Source organism: Carassius carassius, chromosome 5, assembly GCF_963082965.1.
Source record: "Carassius carassius chromosome 5, fCarCar2.1, whole genome shotgun sequence".
In the NCBI taxonomy this organism is placed as follows: Eukaryota; Metazoa; Chordata; class Actinopteri; order Cypriniformes; family Cyprinidae; genus Carassius; species Carassius carassius.
Genome location: NC_081759.1, coordinates 8,174,882 through 8,200,586, shown reverse-complemented (window position 1 = coordinate 8,200,586; position 25,705 = coordinate 8,174,882). Strand labels below are relative to the sequence as shown.

Here is a 25,705-nt window from a genome sequence, read left to right as displayed (position 1 = left end):
GACTATATTAAAATCATATATGAAATAGTTTTTCATTAAAGTGTCCTTGTATCAAAGAGCTGGATCTTAAAACTCATGCTTAAAAGCTTTAGATAGCATTGAACTGGGTGTCTTAAATTCTGGTTATGATATGGGCATGTAGGGTTCAAATTAGTATCTAGCAGATTAAGTCTATAAAAAAAATAATCACAAATTGATTAGAACTGAAACCTATGATTCCTACAGTTCATAACACAAATGTGCATTGCATTCTTTGGCTTGCTGAGGACAATATAGGTATTACTTAGGTACTCAACTGTCACTGTCAACGTCATAACGCATTATTTTAGAACTTAAGTTAAATGGCACACATTTGAAGGTAAGTAATTTCACCATTTTGAACATTAAGGTTTGTTTTTGCCAAACACAAAATTGCATGTGAAATATCACAGTTGGTAGTGCATAAGCCACTTGCATCTGTGCATTTGTGTAAAGTATGTGTCTGGCCTTAAGTTATAAAAATGCATTTGTACATTACCAACACATGCAGACAGCCTGCACTGGTCTTACATCAAATGCACTCTCCCTGCACAAGAGATCCAGAGATGTGAGTAACGTTCACTGTCTGTCATTACATTAGAAAAGGAAAATGATTTCCACTGAGTTGCTTGGCCATCTTAGACCACTTTAATTTATGCCTTTACACAACGGGCAAAATTAAACCGTTAAATTCATCTAACTTTAAACTTGCAAAAAAAAGTAAAGCCACACAAATACTGTTGAAATGCAAGAGTAAAGACACAATGAACATGTAAATAAAGTAACAAACACCTTTTAATCACCTCTTTCTGACAATTTATTTTTCGTTTTGACTTTATTTTGAGGTCATCTATGGCCTTCTATAATGATGTAGTTGTGGCTTGTGTTAGGAATTGTGCTCATCCTTTTAATGCCTCTCACTTAATATGTCATATATGTAATAAAATGTATAGAAGTAATATTTTTCATAAGTTTTTACCAGTATATATTGCCATCATCTTTCTTTGTCTAGTCAATAGAAAAAAAAAATCAAATTAAATTATTATGCACCTTTTTTCAGTAAACACAGGTGTATGCAATCATCTCAAACAACTCTATGCTAACCAACTCGGCATGATTGGAAAATAGATAGAGCAATAATTGCTATTGCAAGATCTGGTAAGCATCATCATTATCTTGGATGCACAAAGTAACATATGAGTAATGAGGCCCTGTCTTTTGTTACTTATTTTTACTTTCAGCAAATGCACAAAGCTCGATCCACAACTCAAAAACATATATATTTTGTCCTGCAGATAATGACCATCAATACAAGACCATTATGGGTGCTTTTTTTTCCTACCGTTTGTTATTGGTTGTCAAAGTATAATTTGATGTCACTTGTTCATGACTTGTTGCACAAGTAACTTTTTAACATGATCTATTATGCTTTATGGTCAAAGGGCCTGAACATTGAGTATTTTCTCAGTTTTTGTCAGGGTTCAATGGCAGGAATTCTGAATAGACATTACTTTCATAAGATCTAAGCATAATCATGTTCAAGCGTTGATGTTGGTGTCCGTGAAATAAAACAATTGTATTGTTCATGACCAATTGCGTGCAATAAAAACATTTGAAATTGTCTGACTCCACTGTGTTCATTCACTTCAATTTAGCATTTTCCTGATTAAAACCAAAAAGAACTTTGCCTCAGTGTTACTGAAGAAAAAAAAAAAATCCCAATCATTTATCACTAGTTCAATTGTTGGTCACTTTTAATTGTGTTTAAAATTAAATTCAAAACAGTGCAAATCTACAATCTGCCAGATAAAAAATAATATTGTTTATGAAGAGGCGTATTTAAAATCACAATATTGTTATATATCAATACATAACTACTGTATAGTCATCAAAGTTTAGATCAGTTTATGTATTTGTTAATGTATCATTCATAACTGATCTGAAAGTGAGATCCTGACTAAACTCAACCTTGAAGGGAATTATACTGCCTATGTTGGTTATGTCATAGTATAACTGCTGGGGTTGTTTAGTGTTCTGGATGTCATATGACTATCCCAAAGGAATATTTTACAGCAGAATCAACAGCCACCTAGATGAGAAGTGTCTGTAACATTTGCTTGTGAATGTAGTCCATAGAGTGGTGTAGTGGGGTCTCAGTTTCAGATGCCCTTAAACATAGTGGACATTTTCAGATAGACTGGGTCTCATTTTTAAAGTGTGCATACACTCAGATTTGATCTTAGAGTGTGCATATGCTTAAATCTACGCCAACGCTCATATTTGTAAAAAACTGCCTTTGACGTGGAAAAGTGCTTAGCATCACATCAGGGTCTGAGTAGACATACTTTTTCTTGTCGGAGTACTGCAGGTTTTTCAAAATGTATGCTGTTCTTGCAGCTCGCTGTTTTAAATGAAAGGATTTGGACAATGACTGGTGATCTTTTATATGTTAATGACCTTAATTAGGGGGTTGTTTACAAGGCAGAGAGATGAAACCAATCACTTCCGCGCAAGTTCAAGATCGTAGATTTATTGTATCAATTACGCATAAGCATATTTGAGAGATGATCGTAAGATCACATTTAGGATGGTTTCCGTGCAACAAAAAGATTAGCAAAACTAACAAGATTAGAAAGCTAGTGTTATTTATTTTTCAAGAAAACAAGCAGTTAGTAAATGAATAGAGTGCAAGTCTAAAAGGGACAAGTAGCAAATGACTATAGAATTTTTGGTGACTGGGTGACTGCTACCCCCACAAAGCTGTTACATAATAAGTATTTACTTGTGTCTGAGACGCTATGAGGACTAACAGGACTATATGGTAAAGCTTTTTGCAAACCTTAGTTCCATCCCTGTTCAAACACTTCTGAACAAACTAAACTTTTACTTGCAAATTATAGACAGGTGTGTTTAATTAGGGTTGGAACTAAAGTCTACAGGATGTTGGTCCTTCAGGACTGGAGTTAAAGAACACAGATGTGTCCATAACCTTATTCCAGAGGATCAACAACATGCAGAGTTTAACTCCAAACTACCTTAAAGTTTCTAGCATTCTTTTGTAACGAAGGCTTGCTAGTAAGAGCTGTAGAGATAAACCTTGCTACCCTGATCTCAGGTGGCACACTAGCAACACTAGAGAGTGTGTCCTTGTTAGCACACCCAACTACCATGCCAGAAACACCAGTTCCAATACTGGTTGGGGCAAGTCAAAAAGAACCGGAAGGTTTACACTTGGACTGGGTGTTTCAGGTGTGTTTATTTAATGTAAGAGCTAAACTAGGCAGGACAGTGACCTATCTAGGAGCAGGATTTGACATTTTTCTTCCTCCATCTATAGTAGTACATCCCAATCCACTCCTGGGGACCCCCCACTACATTACAATTTGGAATTTGTGTCTTGCAGTCCCAACATTTCAGGAATTCTGTATTGCAGTCACTACTAATCAGCAAATGATTTGAACCAGGTGTATTACATGAAGGATACATCTTAAATGTAAAGTGGTGGATGGTCTCCAGGAAAGGTTTGAAAAGCACTGATCTACAGGAGATATCGTCAACACATGCTTTAATTCTGATAACATCACCACATTCTATCAGGCTTGCCCTTACGAAAAATAACCATGGATTTATTATAGTAAAACTGTAGTAACCCATGGTTTTTTGGCGTGTTGACTACCATTTGTATAACCACAGATTTACTACAAATACCATGGTTAAACTATGGTTAATTTAGCAAAACCATGGTTAATTTGTGGTTACCATGGTTTAACTATAGTAACCATGGTTTTTTGGTTTTATTTGTAGTAAAACCATGGTTAATTTTCATAAGGGTGGGTAACCCCAACAACCCAGTTGAAATACAACAGTTGAAAACTATAGACCATTCTCTCTCCTCCCTTTATTTCAAGTAACCACTTACCCAATAACAACCAGTAAGCTTTCAAAGCAGACATTCTTCTAATAATACTGTCTGCTACTGAAAGCAAATAAAATTTTGTCCTCATTAGACCTGCCTTCAAAACAGAGATTCACCAGGTCCTCACAAAAATCGCACTTCAGTAGTTCCATGTAAATGCCTCACAGGCAGATCTGTCGAGTTTTCCTGAAATTATGTCCAAGTCTTGGTTCACCTCCTCTTCTGAGTACACTGCCTCATCGGGCCCAATCATAAAGGTTTTTTTTTTCTACCATAGCAGCGTCAGCTCTAGTAGTCTTGGCCTGGATCAAAGATTTTCAAATTCAAAGAGCCAAGTGTCTCTGGATGACAGGTTCTTCCCTTTTGGAATACCTGTGATCCTTGTTGTGTCACATGCAGTACGTAGACATAAGGGGCAGCAGTACAGGCTAAGAAGAGCCTCTTATCTCACAGACCACCTTCGGTATAAGTCAAGTGCTTCCAGACCACATTAAGAAAAGGGTAAAGTACTGGTTATGCGATATCACCCTCTTAGTAATCATACTCTTCACATCAAATGCCAAAATACTCACACGATGGCAAGTCTGGGAGTCTGATCTTGCTACATTTTCTCCCAAGTATGATTTGTGGGATGACCCTTAAACAACTTATGACATCACCAAATGTAATAGACGTGCCCCCACTCTGATAACTTTTTTTTATTTTTTTTGTACAGCTATTCTAAGAGAAGAAAAAAAAATATATATATATATACAGTATATATATATATATATATATATATATATATATATATATATGTATATATATATATATATATGTATATATATATATGTATATATATATATATATGTATATATATATATATATGTATATATATATATATATATGTATATATATATATATATGTATATATATATATATATGTATATATATATATACATACATACACTGTCTTGTCTCTTGCAACCAGAGTTGTGAAAATATATATATATTTTTCTTTCTTCCTTCTTTTTCACCCCTCAATAGTTAGACATAAATTAAGAATTCAGTTTTTCTACTGAATGGAATTCATAAAAAAAAGATGATCAGATTATGCAGAGGATTGGAGTCAGTTTAAGCTGAATGAAATGTTTGTACTTAATGTGATGGTATTTAAAAAAAAAAAAAAAAATCAACTTTATTGACCTGCAGAAAATGATGTTGGACACAAAACCTTTCGTTTTGGGGAACGTTGGTCCAAGGTTTTGGTTAAATAAATCCAAAGTGACTGTTGTGAATTTGTCTTTCAAAGGTGTGTTGCACTTCAGTTCGATGAGTTCCTCCTACATCTGTTGTGCTCGCAGTAAACATTGAACGGAAGAGTGAGAATTCCTTGAAGTTCATTGAAGACCAGGAAGGTTTCTGAAATTCATTCTGCAGACCAACATTTTTTTCTTTGTATCTGTCCATGTAGTCTTTGTCGTGAGCGGTGTGCACAGATTTAAAAAAGGGGAAATGAGCTGGGTTACCGTGGGAAAGCTGTGTCGCCCACAGATCTAGTTTCATCCCAAATGCGTGAATGCGGTCATAATATTAAGTTACAACTTTGTTGTGGCCTTGCATCTCAGTATTGAGCACATTTAGTGCTCGGTTACATCCACCATAAAAGCAAGATCACGAACCCACTCAGGGTCATCCAGCTCTGACCGGTTTTCCCTTGTCTTTCATGAACTGACTGATTTCTGAGCGCAGTTCAAAGAAATGGTTGAGCACGGCTCCCCTGTTCAAACAGTGAACTTTGGTGTGGTAGAGTAGACTATGAGAAATATATTTTTCAGATAAAAAGACCTCATACTGCCAATGGTTGAGCCCATTTGCTCTGATGAAATTAAAAAAAAAATATTACCACATTCATAATATTGTCCATATTTAGGGTTTTGCTACACAATGCTTCCTGGTGTAAAATACAATGAAAATTCAAAATATCTGGGTTGGGTGCTCTTTTTGAATTTTCTCTTTTAATTTTGTCACACCTTTTCCCGACCATAGATGGAGCGCCATCCATTGCCACACTAACAGCGTGACTCCAGTCAACGCTTCAGTCTGTCCAGAGCATCATGCTGGATTAAATGTCGCTGGAAGTAGTCGTGTCTGTCATTGGAACCAGCTCAACAAATTCTTCAGTGATGTTCAAAGAATCATCAACCCCACTAATAAATAACACCAGCTGAGCTACATCTTTAATATCAGTACTCTCATCAAATGCTATAGAGAAAGCATTGAATGTCTTTACTTTGTCTTTCAGCTGACGGTTCAAGTCTCTTGCAATGTCCTCAATTCTTTCAGCCACAGTATTTTCTGACAAGCTAATACTGGCAAAAGCTATACTGGCAAAAGCTTTTTTTATTTTATTTTCCAGGACACACAAGCTCTTGCTGCCTTTATCATACACTTTTTGACTAATTCTCCTTCTGAAAAAGGCTTTGATGCCACTGCAATTTCATTGGAACTCAAATAAATGGTCCTTACATCAGTCCCTGCTTTTTTGTGAAGATTGATTGCTTTTTTTTTTTTTCTCAAAGCTGATGCTAAATCATTAGCTTTTTCTATTCTGAGCTGTCCAGTGTATTTATCATATTTCTCTGTGTGTATTTCATAGTGCCATTTAAAGGGGTGGTAAAACGCGGTTTTTCGAAGGCTTGATTGTGTTTGTGGGGTGCACTGTAACATGTGTTCATGCTTTGTTTTTTAAAAAATCGCATTATTTTTCATATATTTTACCTTTACTCTACACTGCTCTGTCCCTCCTTGTAAAACGGTCCGATGGTTTCCGGGTTCTATTAAGCCAGTCCCACAAAAATAGCAATGGGCTCAGATTGGTTAGCTGGCCCAGTGTGTTGTGATTCGCTAACCGCCTAGAGCACGTTTTTCGGTAACGTCACGCCCCTTACCTTTACCAGTTGTCTGTGCTTTGGTGGTATTAGAAACAATGGCTTCAATAAAACCATACCAATTTGAGTCCGAATCGGACCCAGAAAATTTTAATGAAGATGAACGAGCAGAACCAGTTCAAGAACGGCGTTTAAATGACGTTTCAGAATGGTATGTTTTTTGTTGTTGATATCTAATACTTTTTTAGATACGCTGTAATTTAATTGTACTAATTATAATAGTTGAGGTTTAATTTATAACAATAATAAGTGTTTGTCTATTAACAAAAGTGTATTCAAGAACCTTTTTTATTAAAAAAAATATATATATTTTATTAGGTGTACATGTAATAACGGTGCAAAAATGCCAATTGAAGAGGAAAACATCTGCTGCAAAGAAATACAGAAGGTAGTGTAATACGCTAGTACCAAAATTATGCATAACGTGTTAATAGTTCTGTATAATTCTTTTTTCATATTTAAAAGATGAACATAGGTTAATTGTACAGTATGTTCTCATTGTCTTACATTACTGTTTAGGTTGTAAAGCGAATGATGGAGGTTCCAGACCCTCCTAAATGTATGGTTGAGCATCCAGGTTTTGAACCAAACTGCTTAAATCCGTATACTTTGCAAAATATCAATAATATTTACAGAGCCGACTATGGACCAGTGAGACGCAGAAATGAAGAGGAGTAAGTATTTATTAAATTTTATGAAATTATGTTGTGTAAAAGAACAGAAAAGACAATAGATACAAAATATATATATTTACACAAGACATGTTATTCAAAGACAAAAACTAATCAAAATATACATTTTTATCAAACATATTTTCACATCACATATACATGTTTCCAATATACCACTGGTTTTATACACAATATTGAGGTTTTCTATTCCTGCCATAGGCGTTTCCGTTATCTGGCCTATCGCAGCTTTGTCAGCTGGTGCTGGGGCTACCTAGGACGTAGTGTGAGGGTTGTCATCCCCTCATGTGTTGTTAACCGGATCCGTCTACAGTTTCCTGATCCAGCGGGACAGTATGTTGGGTTCCGGCCACCCCTCGACTGAATCGTGACACACGCTGGGCAATCACCTCTTCTTTGGAAGGTTTTTCATACTGTGATGACAGAGGAGGTGGAATGGGGATTGCATGCAGCTCTTCTGCATATGGCTTGGGGTCCACAAAGACTTTATGTAACAGAAGGCTCATAAGGTCATCCACATAGTCTGTAAAAAACAGAATACTGAGTCACTCTATGGTTTTACATAATTACTGATAAATAATCTACCTTTGTTTTATAATTAACATTTGTGTAATATTTATAAATATTTTTTGTAAGCTTATATTAATTTTATTATAGTTTTTTTTTATATATTATTGTTAATAAAACAAACTTACTGTATGTTGGTTCTATTTTCACTGGCTTTGCTGTGCATTCCCCTTTTTTGGACTTTGGAAAAACGATCTTATACACAGCCTGTCCTTCAGTTGTTGTTGCCTGCTCACGGTTAGCATTTTCATTATAGTGCATTGCTGCAAGATACAGCCTGTAATCAGTGCACAATCCATAAAATATGAAAAGATTAGTAGACTGTGTTGTGACAAATAAACAAACAATTCAGAATAAGAGACAAATGTTCAATCAATGATTATAATGGTTTCTTTCTTGCAAGAAAGGCTCACAGTCGCACAGTCAGTCAAGAGAATGTGAGAGTTCTGGCCAAGATGGGAGGCTTTATAGCTCTTTATATCTCTGCTACTCATAACATAGATAACATACTGTAGGGCCACAGGCAAGGCTCCTAACCTATTTAACCTTTTTCTTACTTATTAGGAAATAACATTATTTATTATAGGGAAAGATCATTAATATTAATAAAATAATGAATAAAAAAAAACATTTCAATAACAATTGTTAGAAACAATGCTTATAAATATTACTGAATATGTCAAAGATTATTACCTGCACAACATTCCTATGAAAGGGAAAATCACGTTCTTTGGGGCAAAACGCAAAATCAGACTGTGGAAAGCCTCCAGTGATGACGTCTGAAAGTTGTGGCTGAGCTTTTCTATATCCTTGAGAACTCTCTTGTTGTATAATAGCTTTTCCACTTTATGGAGCGCTATTGATCCTGTAACCAAACAGATAAAATATGAAGAAAATCTCAGAATTTTACTAGTTTACTGTCATTTTATTGTCATTTGTCTCTCTATACAGTCATACCTGGTTGGATCCATTTTTTTGGATCCCTGGAAACTTTGTCTGGGTGTTCACACTTAGGGAAGAGGTGGTTCTCATGAACATGTACATTTTGGATGTGGTTCTGCAGTGAATTCCACTTCGCCACCTTTTCTGGCCCAGACTCAGAGGAAATCGCACTCCAGTAAACATGGTTTTTGATGCTGTGCAACCATTTTTTCAGCACCTCACAGTCCTTCATTTTTGAAAGTTTGTCAAGTTTCTTAGATAAACCTGTACAAAGTAAAAGCTTGGTTGTACAATCATTATTTCAAGATAATCAAATTACCACAAAAATAAAAATGTACATGTTAGGTTGAACAATTAACTGAATAAGAATCAATTAAAAATACAAAGATAAATAATTACCTTTCTCAAAGTGCCACACGTCATTGAACTGAGTGATATTGTGGTCCCTCAGGTACTTCTGAATCTGCGGATGGCGATCAGTGACAATGTAGTCAACAGCTAAACCATTAGACTCGAGCTTATCAAGACAACGCTTCAATCCCTCCTTTTCCATATGATAACTTCCACCAACCTCGTTGCTCTGTTGTTGGGTACACAACATTTCAAATGTATAAACAGAGTAGAGTATAAACAATAACAGATAAAAGAAAATGTAACTTTTTTTTAAATGCTTAATTACTAACCTGAACTAGTTGAAGATCCAGAATTTTGTTGGTTTCCATGTGCATAATGGTGTAGCTGCCAAATTTTGCTGAGTGTCCTATTGTAAACATCATAATCATATATAGAACATTACTGAGAACATCAGTATCATAATATTTTAGGAAAACTTAAAGACTATAAAATAAACGGCGTGATTTTTTTTAATATACTGTAAACGTACCTGGCGTGTCAGCACGCATATCTCCAGCCACAGCAACATTTCCTCCCTCTTGCAGCTGTCTTATAAGATTCAGTTGATCTTGGTTCCACTTGTGTATTATGGTAGGCTCAATGAAATTCCTGGCATGAATCCTAAAAGTTACGAAATGCATCATCTGGAGCTTCATGGCCTTGAAAATCTATTAACATAGAAATCATAGAAATCATACAGTACATACATACTGAAACAACACAGTAGTTTTTTGTGAATTTTATTGTAATTGTAATACCTTTTCTAGTTGTTTAAAAGATCCACCGGTAAAATACGTTGCAGCAGACAATAGCAGGTTTCCAAGTGGGGTACTCCCTACAATGGGCTGGCTCTGCCACTGTCTGTAGTAGTTACAGTTTTCACAAAGCTGGGTGAATGCAACAAAAGTCCCCCTTCGTCTGCTCTGGACAACACACTTTGTCTTACAAATTGGACAGGACACAAACAGCTCTCGAAGACAGCTTTCAAAAACAATGTATTTGTTATCGCTGTGGTTGGGCTGTGGATCTATCCTAAGGCAATATAAAAAATAAATATTAGGAAGTTGCTTTCATGTTTTATATATTTTTTTAAACACAAATGTATTGGTAAAAAAGTGTGTAAATATGTATTTATATCTTACGCCAATTCTGATTCTTCAGTAACAACAGAATCTGGGTTATATGTGGAATCGGTGGGTTCGACATTTAATTCTGATTCTTCTTCCTCATCTAACACCAGACGAGGTCTCTTACTGGGCCTGAAGACTGAGCCCCTTACTGGTGTTGAAGACAGCTGCACATCAGGAAACATGTCAGTTGTTTGGGTGCCCACATCATGACCATAATATGTTGCCTGAATGCCTACAAGTACAAAAAAAAGTAAAAAATACAATTACTCATAACCATCTGTCATGCTATTACAATTTTTTTACAGTGAGAAACATAAGCCACTTTCTAATACACATAAGTTTCAGTAGCCGGTATAACAATTATAATAAAAAAAGACAATATGTACTAGAACTGCATATGATAAAGTAACTCAAACACATTTAATGTCTGTATTTCATACCTTTGCTCCTTAAGTGGAAACTGCTCAATGTACCCATTGAAAGTTGTGTGCCCACTGATCGCATCTTTGGCTTTATCTCTGTGGCTACAGTTTCGGTCTCTATAGGGTCTGACTGACATCCAACTACATGAAGTGTAGATGTAGTGGGGAGCTCTTGGGAACTCGAACCCTGCTGAGATGTTGTCTGTAAGAAATAATGACAATATGTAATCAATGATCAAATTACAGCTTAAAACATACATTTGACATGTAAAATAGTAGGAAAAAATTAATTACTGGATAATAATCATTGGACCACAAAAAATAAGCTTCATAAGCAAGAATTTCATATAATTGTTCTAACAAATTATATTAGTCCTCAAAGGGATTTTTTTGATTAAAGAGTGAAGATCTATAGTAATCGGTACTGAATGGAATCGTTACTTTTGTATTTTTAGAACGCTTATAGCCAAATATCTGTCGCTATAACTATTAACCCAAAACGAACACTAAACATTGGATTTACTATAGTAGCAAAATCAAACACAGAACCATGTTTAGCATGCCTGCAGATAAACAAACATGTAGATAAACAATACATAAATGCTCTAATCAAATAATAATATACACTAATTCCAAGTTCGCTGTTGAGATTAAGAAAAAAAGTTTGTAACGTTAGGGGTTTGTCGAATGCATGAATGAGCATTTAACAAACTGGTTTGCTGAGCCAAACAGCGTTGTTATTTGTTCACTTCCTTGATACAATGTACAATAAGCAATACAAACTATTACAGTAAAACACATCGACGAAAAATAAGTCATACTTACAGGTTGTGGCCCGTAAACAGCTTCTGTTTTTAAAGTTGGAACTGCTCCATCTTTCAGGACAAGCCGTTGGGCGAATCCTGCATTGAACTCGCGAAGATTGTGGAAGCTTTCCTCCGTAAAATGAGCAGCACAGAGAGCAAGATTTGGGTAATAATTTTGAGGGACCGAGTTAAAAATAATTTTTAACCATTGATCCCTAACTTCCCCGTCCCTAGGAAGGCTGAACAAAGTGGACCTGCAATCCGGATGAAAATAACAGCGTTTCGTCGGCATCGCGGCAATGACACTCCAGCATACAACAACTCTTCTCAATCTCCACAGCAATATAAAATGGCCTCGCTCCCCACCCCGCCCCCCCTAATTTATTATTCTCGGAGGAGGGGTTTTGGGCTTAGTGATGTCAGCAACCCTGGAGGAATGTCGTGTAGTCCCTACCGGCCGTTTGCTGTAGTCCTTAGAAATGGATTTCTTTAAAAGCAAATATCTCCCTTTGCTTAAAACTTTGAACGTTGTAACTTTGCAGATGTTGTTTATGCTCAAACAGGAACATTACACACTAGCTAAAGTTAGAAAAGTGAAATCGTGTTTTATCACCCCTTTAATGCTGTACTCTTTTTGCACAGCCAAGGCTTGTGAGTAGATTAAACATACTAGCTTGCAGTTTACCTCACAGAAGAAATACTTCTCTTTCCATTTCTCCTGAAACATCTGCCCTTCCAGATCAATTTTTCTTTTATTGGACATTTTTTAAATCGTGAGTGCTTGCCACACACAACTTCATTTAGCCGAAGTGTTCTAAATTTTAATTAAGTGCCACTTTAGAATGCGCATGCTTGTTCGAGGTTCTGGCAGAAGCGCAATTAAATTATCAATGATAAAATAAAAATTAATAAATCCAAACACAATATTGCAGCGATATCTGGACAAAGACTTTATTTAGTAATACTAATGATAATAAAAAATATTTTGTATTATTGCCATTTTCGGCCCACGGGGCGCATGTTTGACACCCCTGCTGTATAACATTTTATATGCATGAAAATATTTGGAAAAAAGGGGCCAGTGCTCTTGTCCGTGTAAAGAACTCTGTGACTAAAGATCTAGGGACCTACCTGCTGTATTCCAAAGAAGGAATCAAAGAAAAATGTTGGGCCAATTTATTTTTAGGCCCATTTAACAATGATTGCAGAGGTTGCTAATCCAGCTCCTGGAGGGTAACCCTCCTGCAGCGTTCAGCTCCAACCCTTATCAAACACATGTGAAACAGCTAATCAGGGAGTTCAGGATTACTTGAAAATAACAGGGAGATGTGTTAGAGCAGTTTGGAACTGAAGTCTGCAGGAAGGTGGGCTACACGCGGTTCAGAGGTTCCCAACCATGTTACCGGAGCCCCCCAACACTGCACATTTGTTTAAGTATCATTTGCTTGACACACCCATTTCAGGACTTGAAGTCTCCACCAATGAGCAGATGACCTGAAATGGGTGTGTTTGATTAAGGAGACATGCAAAATGTGCACTGTATTGATCTGTAGGCTTGGGGTTCTCAACTCTGGTCCTGAAGGTCTACTTTCCTGCAAAGTTTAGCTCCAACCCTAATAAAACACACCTGAACAAGCTAATCAAGGTCTTCAGGATTACTTGAATGTTACAGGCAGGTGAGTTTGATCAAGGTTGGAGCTAAATTCTGCAAGAAGGTGGACCCTAGAGGGCCAGAGTTGAGAACACCTGCTGTAGGCCTTCTGAATTTCTATTTGCTATATCAGAGGTGGGTGCTGACTCACAGTTTAATCATGCTGTATCATACAGTAATCATACCTTGTTCATACAGTATGAGTAAACTCAAATTTTCACATCCAGAACCCACTGGTGCAATATCTGATATTCAACACAGAGCATTTTTACGGCAGAGACTTAAATACACAAACCTCATGAAATAATTGTTTTATTAGTCTGTTTCTATTGTCGTGGAGGATTGCATCTTTCTCTTCTCCTCGACCCCTCACCTAAGTCTTACCTTTCTGGTACTGGAGCCAGAGCTGTTGCTGGGACTTCTTGCTGGGAAAGTAGATGTTGCAGGTGAGTTCAGAACCAAACAGCGCCTCAGAGATGTAATGACTGCCATACTGCTGAATAAATGCAAGCAACTCCTCCCGTGTGCTGTCTGCCATCAGGGATTTCAGCACCTTTGAAAAATCTGACCAAAGCACCACCACACATAGAGAAACAATTAATTTTCTATGTTGAGAAACTTTATTACGCTTACATTTCCAGTACTCTGACACTGATATAGTGTCTTCTCCCTGTTTTAGTGGCAAGGTTCCAAAAGTATTTTCCCATTCATTTTTAATTAAAATCCTTTTTTTTTTTTTTTTAAATGTGAAAGTGAGCATGGCCATTTTTATCCTGAATGTGCAAAGCTTCCAGTATCAGCTGTCTCCAGTTATTTTAGCTGGACAAAAACTGACTTCTTCCAATTAATCACACACCCAAACACCTTGTAGCACAAATACCAATGTTCTTCTAGTTATTTACCTATAGCAACTAATAAAACAAAACTCTCACACATTCATAGAAAATAGTTCAGTTGAATCTGAATCTATATATCTATCAGATAAATACTATTAAAGACACTTACTATAATCTAAGTGCATTTGTAATAGTTTAAACTATTAAGAAACAAAGTGTAAGAGTGCAATATTATCTTGAGTTGAATGCTGTGAAGAAATCAAAGTCAGGTTGAATAGGAGTTTATTGATGTAACCATACCTATCACAGTAGTTCACAAATTTCCTTGGATTTATGCTAGAAATAAAATGTAATCCTTTTTGAAAAGGACAGTTTTGCGTAACACTTTGTAATAATGTATTTATAAACCATTAACACATATTGTATTTGCTTAATATAGGTTCACATAGCTAGAAATATGAGAATGTTCTTCTTAATGTTTACTAATAAACTTACTAAACATTACCTAATGATTAACATGGTTATTTAATGTAAATCAAAATGCCAACAAATGTTATTAAACATTCATTTCATATAATAAAATATTTTCAAATAAATTTTTTTTATCACTTTTTTATTTGTATATTTTACACACCTATTTGCACATCTTAATAAATCTAATTATTTGTTCATGTTTTTGCAGTACTCAATCTAAAGTGGATACTCTCCATCTGCAGATGTTTATAAATGTATAATCTTTGATACATATATGAACAGTCATCTTAATGGCAAAAAAGTGTCCTGAAGGACCTGAATTTACCCTTTTCACACAACTATATTAATCATTTATTAATCATTTGTTCATGTCTTTGCAGTACTCATCTAAAGTGGAAACTATTCATCATTTGTAAATGTTTATAAACCATTACTAATCATTTAGTATCGTTATGGGCATTAGACTTTTAGCTAATGTAACAAGGTTTGTGTAAAGGGTGGCTGGTTAAGTTTAGCTACATGTTTGCTAAAGACATAACAGATAGCAATTTTGGTGCAAAAAACACTCACATTAGTATACTACTCTTCAGTATATCATTAAACAAGTTATTCACTGAATTATAAATAAACAGGAGAGAAAAAAATCTTTAAAAAAGAAAATACCTGTTCATTTATATAACCATATAATATAAACAGATTGAAATGTTCTCTTAGTAATAAAATTGACCCCTGTACACTGTTGACCCTTTAACCAACCCTTAAACCTACCCATACCATCAAACCTGTCCCTAACCTTACTCGTATCAACCTCAATAGCAGCAGAAGTGTTGTGCATTAAGCTTTTAATCATTTGTAGATTTTCAATAAGTGCTTGATCATATGAAACTGAAAGCTTAATGTCATTTGTAAGCATTTTAACTTACTCAAAACACTTCTTACTTCTCACATTTCTAACTCTTTGAATATTATTAACTAATAACCCATTAAGCATTATGTAATGTTTGTTAATGATTTATTAATGTATTATAAAGCATTACCCAATTAATTAATTTCACTTTTCACTGTATACAAATATAATATATAATTTGTTGGTACAAAAACTTGCTAACATATAGTCCATCAGTTTTACTCCCATATAAAATGTGTATAACATAACAAAAAACATTGTGTGAACATTTTGTAAAATCTGTTACATAACATAAAAATCATATGGGTTTGGAAAGACACTTTTTGAGTGAATTAACCCTTAAATGTAATATTTGTTTTGAAATAGAAATGTGCTGAACATGCATACATGGAGTATTCATGGGTTTGTTTGTGTGTTTCTCGTGGTACCTGTGGACAGGGTGATGGCACTGAGCTTCACTCTGTACAGGTTACTCCTCACTCTCCACTGTTGCATCATGGGGTATCCTGTGGCTTCACTGAACTGAGCGTCTCCTGTAACACAGACACACATTAATGCCCTGCTTCTGCAACTTTATCAACAGCTACATTTCAGGCATTTAACAGCTTCCCATGAGACACAAAAAGGGTATTATTCAAGGAGATGCTTATTGGCCTGAAAAACTGAATTCTCCACTGAGCCCGTTTTGGGAAAAAGAAGTATTCTTGTTTGCAATGAATGTGCACTTATAGTGTACTTTACATTTTTACAAGTATATTTAAAAATGTTCTTGTGGATAATATTATATTAATGAAATAAAAGGTCACTTAAGTGTGTTTAAAGAGAGACATTTTCATGCCTGATTATTAACATACTTAAAAAAAAAGTGCATTGTCATATATAATGTCAAATTAAAAGTTGTACTTTAAAGTACATTTTAAATCATATTTTAAATGATTTAAATAATTTCAAATCAGCTTTTGTTGTGCTAAAAATGGTAAGAGCATCAATAATAGTGCACCTTCATATTTAAATGCACTTTTCCCTATAGGGTAAAAGAGCAACATTGTTATAATACTAGGCAAATTCTTAAGGTTATTACATTCTTTTAAATATTCGGAGGCATAAGTGTGGAACAAGTTACCTCTGGATACTAAAAGTATTTAGGATATGGTTAATTTTAGCTAAAAAGCTAAAAGTTGACTCTTAAGTATACAGTTCTGTCGAGGAATTTGTATTACATTGTTATTTGTAAATTTTCTGTAAATGTGGAATTGTACTGTAGTCTTTGTAGTTATAATGTAAAGCCAGTGTACCTGTTACCAGGATTGGAGTTAGTGCTTAACATCAAGGACCACAATGGAAAGGTTTTTTTTTAAACTTTGTGTTATCCTTGACAAATTGTGAATTCACTACTTTTTTTTTTCAGCCTGATTTCATAATGAAAACGTACATATTTAGACGTAAATTAAAACTGTCCAATATGTATGTGCCTTTACGTATTTACAGTGTCGTTTACGTATTATCTGGACGTAATTACAGGTCCGATACGTATCTAAATTTACGTAAAAACAACCTCAAATACGTGCAGATAGAACGTGTTCTCTGACCAGTCAGTTATAGTGATGGGAAGTTCGATTCTTTTCCGCGAACCGATTCTTTCAGACTGTTCGATTCAATAAACCGGTTGAAAAAACCGGTTCAGCTGTTCTTTTATGATTAAGTCAGTAATCATAACTTTAGTCAGTTAAAAAATTCATAATCATGAAAAGTTTACATTTGAGTTTTGCAACAACGCATCCAAATAACAGCAATAATGTGCATACGAGGATTTAAGTCTTGAAGATATAAAGTAAATAAATTAGGTGTCATCAACGCAGAAACCATGATCCACTTACAATACATAATTCATTGCGATGTATTTGTTATTGAATGAACTTACGTTTCGCCAGATTGCCCTTCATCCAAGCCCTCGGTTTACCCGCGCTCATAACATTAGCACAGAATCAGTTCAGAATCAATCACCAAAAGAATCAGTTCGGTTCAAAAGCGATGCGAGTCAGTTTGCTTCACGCTGAATCACGCATGCGCAGTATAATCAGCTCCTCGGTTCTCGAATCGGACGCGTCCGAAAGAAACGGTTTCGGTTCAGTGTACTGATGATCCGAAAACCGATGCAACCGGTTCTTGACTCGAGAACGAGAATCGCTCTAACCAGCACGTGTACGGTGTACAATTTAGGACATCCTCAGACCTCAGTCATCAAATGAAAAGGCGTCATGCCTCAGACTAAAAGGCTTCAGTCATCAGAAAAAACCGCATTGCGCCTCAGACTGAAAAGCTTCAGGTCTCAGGAAAAACGACGTCAGGTGTCAGGTCTCATACAATAAACATTAGGTATCAGACGAAACGGACTCAGAAAAAAAGTCATCAGACAAAACGGACTCGGATAAAAAGTCATCAGACGAAACGGACTCAGGTGGAATATAGCGTTGCCCCGCCCCATGTGATGTCACACGCACGCTGTTCACAGGAAGTGGTATATCATGGTTGATTGATGGCAAAAGGAGGTAAGCAGCGTTTGATTTCATATTTTAACAGTTTTATTCAAATGTTACACTAATTAAGTTATATAGGGAAGAGAACATGCTTTTCGAGAGTCTTGTGTGCACGTTTAGAAAGTTAGTTAGCCATATTGCAACTAGCGAGCTTAAGTAGTAAAGTTACCCTTACGAAAAATAACCATGGTTTTACTATCAAAAAAACAAAACAAAAAACAAATGGTCGATATAGTTAAATCATGGTATCCACAGATTAACATGATTTTGCTACTAACCATAGTTTAACCATGGTGTTTGTAGTAAAACTGTGGTTATACAAATGGTACGTTAATCATTACACTAAAACGTTACTACACATTTATTATAATAAAACCACAATGCATTATATATACTGCATTGAAAAACTTTGTTGTTTCATCTCATAAATAATCATAACAATTATACGTATAAAACTTACTTATTTGTGGATGTAACTTTTATGAGTATGATTATGTATAACACGCAATATACACCATGCTAAATCCACATGATTTATAATGGTTTATAAGTCTTATATCTTGACATTATTTATTTAAAATATATACAGTATCTTACTATCTTATTGATATTACAATAAATATAGTTAAAATCAAAAGTATTACATATTACACATTCATCTGATTCATCTTCAATATCCTTGTACAAATGAAAAAAAAAAAAAAAAGTTAACAGCATCTAATGCTTTTATCTTGCAGTGAAACGCATCTAAGAAGATTAATAAAATCAAGTTAGCCACAGAGATGGCATCGTCCAAGAGCACAGGCATGTATTTTTCTTTTCTGCATTGGTAAGAACACTATTAACTCAAAGAAAGTATATGTAAACATTTAAACATCATAGACTAATAATGAACAAGAGTGCAGATTAAGTAACAAATATATAAATTAAAACCACCCAAGATCAGTAAACGATCTTTAACTATTACTTTGTTGTTTTATATTAAGGGAGTTCATCCAGAGGCAGTGAGTGAACTGTGTGTCCTGAAACCAGAATCAGTTGGGAAAAACATTTAATGATGGTAGGTATTTAGGTATTAAAGGTATGCACTGCAACTAACTGAAAAGGTTAAAAAAAATAAAAAATAAAAAAAAATACTATCAAATGTTAACACTGTAACACTACTATTGTAATAATCACAGTCATTCTTAAAAATCTAATATACTAAAATACATTCACTGCTCAAGAGACATTGGTCCCTGATAATAAACCATAAAACAGCAATTATGCCAGATCTGATTAATAGTTCCTGACAAGGTGAGTGGCACAACAGAATCCCAGATGTGTATTTCCTTGACCCTTCTAATCACCCTTTCCACCAGAAGTGTTTTTTCACAGTCCTGTTTGCTGAACTGCTTGGCACATTTGAAAGATGGAATGATCTGTCTAGCACCAACACTGGAGAGCATATCTTCAATAGTGAACCCCTTGTCTGCCATGACCACATCTCCACTGCACCACACAGAGCTACGCCTACCAGACCTTTGAATGTGGTAGTGCACTTATAACTTCAGAGTGGAGTTTCAGTTATGTAGGGCTTTCAAAGCAGATTTCTGTACAGTCCAGGATGACATGCAGGTTTGGATTGAACAAACAGTAATTCTCTGGCATGGAGGAGCTTATTTGTTGCCTGGACATCTAAATGGGTACTGGATCCAGGAAATGGTCCTGCTCAGCATGGTCACGCTTACCCAGAAAATGTCAGCGATAACTTGATTGACTGAAACAACAAATATATATTTAATTATAAGACAGGACCATTGTTTTTACAAAATCATTTAATTCAACAACTAGTGTTAGACTCATACAGGTATGTTATAATTAGACCAAGATTTCAATCTAATAGCTTGAAAGAATTCGCTTTACCCAGACGTAAAGTGGCCATGGTTTTATTGTAGTAAAAGTGTAGTAACATGTTTTTTTAGTGCAATGATTAACGTACCATTTGTATAACCACAGTTTTACTACAAACACCATGGTTAAATCAGAATCAGAAAGAGCTTTATTGCCAAGTATGCTTGCGCATACAAGGAATTTGTTTTAGTGACATAAGCTTCCAGTACACAGAGACAACAACACACAGACAAAAAAAAAACACACACTACAAAAAGGAGAATTACAAATTGGCAAATAAATAAGTGTATAACCAATTGTGCTATAAATGATGATGGAATAGGATTGAGTGAGATGCAGGAATGTTCTAGGATGGAGGGTTAACAAATAAATATAAGGATATTGCACATTTATAAGCATAATTGGGGAGCATTTAACTGTTCATTAGGTAGATTGCCTGGGGGAAGAAACTATTCTTGTGCCTTGCTGTTCTGGTATTTGCGGCTCTGAGGCGCCGGCCAGATGGTAAAAGTTCAAAGATGGGGTGACTTGGATGTGAGGGATCCAGAGTGATTTTCTGAGCCCTTTTCCTCACTCTGGATGTATACAGTTCTTTAAGGGTGGGCAGAGGAGCACCAATAATCCTTTCGGCAGTCCGAACAGTTCTTTGTAGTCTTCTGATGTCTGATTTTGTAGCTGAGCCAAACCAGACAGTTATTGAAGTACACAGGACTGACTCAATGACGGCTGAGTAGAACTGTTTCAGCAGCTCCTGTGGCAGGTTAAACTTCCTCAGCTGGCGAAGGAAGTACAACCTTTGTTGGGCTTTTTTCACAATGGAGTCAATGTGATTGTCCCACTTCAGGTCCTGAGAGATGGTGGTTCCCAGGAATCTGAATGACTCCACTGCAGCCACAGTGCTGTTCATGATGGTGAGTGGGGAAAGTGCAGGGGGGTTTCTCCTAAAGTCCACAATCATCTCCACTGTTTTGAGCGTGTTCAGCTCCAGGTTGTTAAGACTGCACCAGACAGCCAGCTGCTCAACCTCCTGTCTGTAAGCAGACTCGTCACCGTCCTGGATGAGGCCGATGACTGTAGTGTCGTCTGCAAACTTCAGGAGCTTGACCGAGGGGTCTTTAGACGTGCAGTCGTTGGTGTACAGGGAGAAGAGCAGAGGGGAGAGAACACATCCCTGAGGGGCACCAGTGTTGGTGGAGCAGCTGTTTGACATGAATTTCCCCAGTCTCACTAACTGTTGCCTGTCTGTCAGAAAGCTGGTGATCCACTGACAGATAGAGCTAGGAACAGAGAGCTGGGTCAGTTTGGTCTGGAGGGTTGTTGGGATGATGGTGTTGAAAGCCGAACTAAAGTCCACAAACAGGATCCTCACATAAGTCCCTGTTTTGTCCAGATGTTGCAGGATGAAGTGCAATCTTTGCAAACCATGTTGATTGCATCATCCACTGACCTGTTTGCTCGGTAAGCAAACTGCAGGGGGTCCAGTAAGGGTCCAGTGATGTCCTTCAGATGAGCCAGAACCAGTTTTTCAAACGACTTCATGACGACAGACGTTAGAGCCACAGGTCTGTAGTCGATAAGTCCTATTATCTTGGGTTTCTTTGGAATGGGGATTATGGTGGAGCGTTTGAAGCAGGAAGGCACTTCACACAACTCCAGGGATCTGTTGAAGATCTGTGAAAAGATGGGGGCCAGCTGGTCAGCACAGATTTTCAGACAGGCTGGTGTAATGCCATCTGGGCCTGGTGCTTTTCTTCTTTTGTTTTTCTTGAAGACCTGGCGCAAATCATCTTCACAGATTTGAAGAGCAGGAGGTATGGAGAAGGGGATTGCAGGTGTTAATGGTTGTGTAGGGAGATGGTCAGAGTGGGTGTTGGGGGTTTCAAATCTACAATAAAACTCATTCAGATCGTTAGCAAGTCGTTGATTAGCCTCAGTGCAAGGGGATGGTGTCTTGTAGTTTGTTATGGCTCTCAGCCCTCTCCACACTGAAGTTGAGTCGTTGGAAGTAAACTGGTCTTCCAACTTTTTAGCGTAGGTCTTTTTAGCCGCTCTAATCTCTTTGTTCAGTGTGTTCCTGGCCTGATTGTACAAGACCCTGTCCCCATTACTGTAGGCATCCTCTTTGGCCTGACGAAGGTGTCTGAGTTTTACTGTAAACCATGGCTTATCATTGTTGAATGTTAAATAAGTCCTGGTAGGAATGCATATATCCTCACAGAAACTAATATAGGATGTTACAGTCTCTGTGAGTTCGTCCAGATCTGTGGTAGCAGCTTCAAAAACACTCCAATCAGTGAGGTCAAAACAAGATTGTAAATCCTGCTCTGTTTCGCTGGTCCATCTCTTCACAGTCTTTACTGCAGGTTTAGCAGATTTAAGTTTCTGCTTGTAGGATGGTATAAGATGAACCAGACAGTGATCAGAACGTCCCAAAGCTGCTCGTGGAACAGAGTGATATGCATCCTTTATTGAGGTGTAACAGTGATCCAATATATTACTGTCTCTGGTGGAACATGTAACATGCTGTCTGTATTTGGCAGTTCACGGGAGAGATTGGCTTTATTAAAGTCCCCAAGAATGATTAAAACAGAGTCCGGGTGTTGTTGTTCTGTCTCTGTGATCTGATCAGCGAGTTTCTGTAAAGCCAGGCTTATGTGCGCTTGCGGAGGAATGTAAACACTAACCAGAATGAACGAGTGAAACTCCCGCGGCGAATAGAACGGCTTGCAGTTGATAAACTGCATTTCTAGATCAGGACAGCACATCTTCTTTAACACAGTTACATCTGTACACCACCGTTCATTGATGTAAAAGCATGTCCCGCCGCCGCGCGATTTCCCCGTTGATTCTGCGTCGCGGTCCGCTCTGAACAGCTGAAAGCCCGGCAGATGGAGCGCGCTGTCCGGTATGGCGTCATTCAGCCAGGTTTCCGTGAAACACAGAGCAGCAGAGTGAGAGAAATCCTTATTTGTCCGAGAGAGCAGAAGGAGTTCGTCCGCTTTGTTGGGTAGAGAGCGGAGATTTGCGAGATGGATGCTAGGCAACGGCGTTCGAAATCCGCGCTTCCTGAGTCTGACGAGCGCTCCCGCTCGCTTTCCCCGTCTGCGCGTCCTGAAGCGTTTGATCAGCGCCGCTGCTCCTCCGATAACAATGTTCAGTAAAACGTCTGAATAATTGAAATCCGGAAAAATATCCTGTGGTGTGTTCTGCCGAATGTTCAGCAGTTCATCCCTGGTGAAACTGATCGTGTTTGTTAAACAAAAAACAGGAAAAACGAACAAAAACAGTACAAACACTGGAGAGCCAAGCACTGAAGCAGCCATGTGCGGCGCCATCTTGTTTGTTAAACTATGGTTAGTAGCAAAATCATGTTAATCTGTGGATACCATGATTTAACTATATCGACCATTTGTTTTTTGATAGTAAAACCATGGTTATTTTTCGTAAGGGTAATTTTACTACTTTTACTACCAAAATAAAAGCTCGCTAGTTGCAATATGGCTAACTAACTTTCTAAACGTGCACACAAGACTCTCGAAAAGCATGTTATCTTCCCTATATAACTTAATAAGTGTAACATTTGAATAAAACTGTTAAAATATAAACGCTGCTTACCTCCTTTTGCCATCAATCAACCATGATATACCACTTCCTGTGAACGGCGTGCGTGTGACGTCACATGGGGCGGGGCAACGCTATATTCCACCTGAGTCCGTTTCGTCTGATGACTTTTTGTCCGAGTCCGTTTCGTCTGATGAATTTTTGTCCGAGTCCGTTTTGTCTGATGACTTTTTGCCTGAGTCTGTTTCGTCTGATGACTTTTTGCCTGAGTCCGTTTCATCTGATACCTAACGTTTATTGTATGAGACCTGACACCTGACGTCGTTTTTCCTGAGACCTGAAGCTTTTCAGTCTGAGGCGCGATGCCGTTTTTTCTGATGACTGAAGCCTTTTAGTCTGAGGCATGACGCCTTTTCATTTGATGACTGAGGTCTGAGGATGTCCTAAAATGTACACCGTACACATGCTGCAGTTCAGAATCATCAGTATGGAAGCATATGGGTAGCAATATTCAATTTTGAATTTAATATGCAAAATGACAATGCAATATGTAAAATGGCAATGCATTTCTGTATTTACATTTAAATTTTCCAATACATTTGTGCAACGTTTGGTGCAAAATGAAAATGAAAATTAAATTACATAATTTTCATTTGCCATTTCATACACCAGTTTTAATAATTTTCATTTGCCATTTCATACACCAGTTTTAATATGTAAAATGAAAGCAAAAACTGTGGCAAAATTATCATTTAAATGCTATTTTTCTTAAATGCATTAACACTCACAGTCAAGACACTTACGATTGCATTTTCATTCAATGTCCCGCAATGAATGTAGCAAAATTCAAAGTGCACATTGAAAATGCATTCCGAGCCGATCACGTGTCCGCCCCCTCTCGCCATGTCAATCACTGTGTGAACAAGGCGGGGCTTGCAGAAGGTCAGAGACTCAAATCTCAAGAAGAGGATTCAAGTGAGAGAACATGGACAAGACAGTAGGCTGAAGCGCTCCTTTCATCTGATTGATCGAATCGCTCCACCTTCAGCTCGGTCTTTTCATTCTTTCAGACAGAATAAGAGTCAGTGCGAATGAAGCACTGTAATGTCTGAAACCACCGCTCACTGTTAATTAGCATAATAATATTTGAATCAGATGTAGCTGGGCACATCTGGGCACATCACACGGAAGGTAAGAGCCATATAATGGGTTTATCATGGGGAGGCACCCATGAGAGGTTCATTTAGCAGCCTCTCTACATGTTCTGCGGCTACAGTTATGCGCTCTGGAGTGTATTTTCTATAGGTCGCCTCGCGTCTAACCCCCACCGTTACGCTTCTGCGGTCGCCGAGGCCCCGCACAAGGTGGTGGTTTGGGGCGATGTGTGCGGCTTGGACTATGAATACAGTGATGCGCTGGAGTTTTTTCCACTTTGCTCGCTCTCCCCCACTCGAGTGTGTTAATCAGCAGATTTGCTTTTACAAACTATGTTTGTCCACCGCGGCTTCGGACTCAGAGTAGGCTCTGGCCGACGCATGCGGTTCTCTCCCTCAGAGCGGACAGGAAAAACGCGCCTCCCCTTCCTCAGTGAGCTGTTGAATGTGGTTACCCGCGTGGTGGATAAACAACCATCCCCCTCACACAGCTGCCGCGTTCTCGCTAGCGGCGTTGCCCGATGTTTATCTTGTTGGATTAAATCCTGCTGTGGATACGCTTCAGGATTATACACAACGAAACGCAGCGACTTTGACGCATGCGCTTCCCTTCCTGTTCGTCAGGGACTGTGCCCTCCATTAGAGAGCGCTGTTGGACCGCTAATGCACATCCAACCCTCTCACTGCAGTCCCCATGCTCTAACACCGACTGTCTCGCAGCAAAGGCACCTCGAGCATCATTGGATCGAGCTATTACTTGAGCGCCCCCTCAGACACTCTGCACAATCCAGCCTTCAGAGTTTGAGGGACGGCACAAGAAGCTGACAAAGATGGCCAGTTTATGACGCCTCACACAGCTGCCGCTTTCTGCCGATGTTT

The 25,705-nt window shown here is 37.5% G+C and overlaps 1 protein-coding gene across 1 annotated transcript in view; it reads right to left on the bottom strand.

Annotated features, from left to right (window-relative positions):
• LOC132140726 (astrotactin-2-like) overlaps positions 1-25,705 on the bottom strand; it is a 534,505-nt gene that overhangs the window by 90,281 nt on the left and 418,519 nt on the right. The window contains exons 15-16 of the mRNA XM_059549640.1: positions 16,110-16,214; positions 13,849-14,028 (exon numbers count right to left, since the gene is read on the bottom strand). Coding sequence (XP_059405623.1) covers positions 13,849-14,028; positions 16,110-16,214 — 285 coding nt within the window. The remainder of the gene's footprint in view (positions 1-13,848; positions 14,029-16,109; positions 16,215-25,705) is intronic.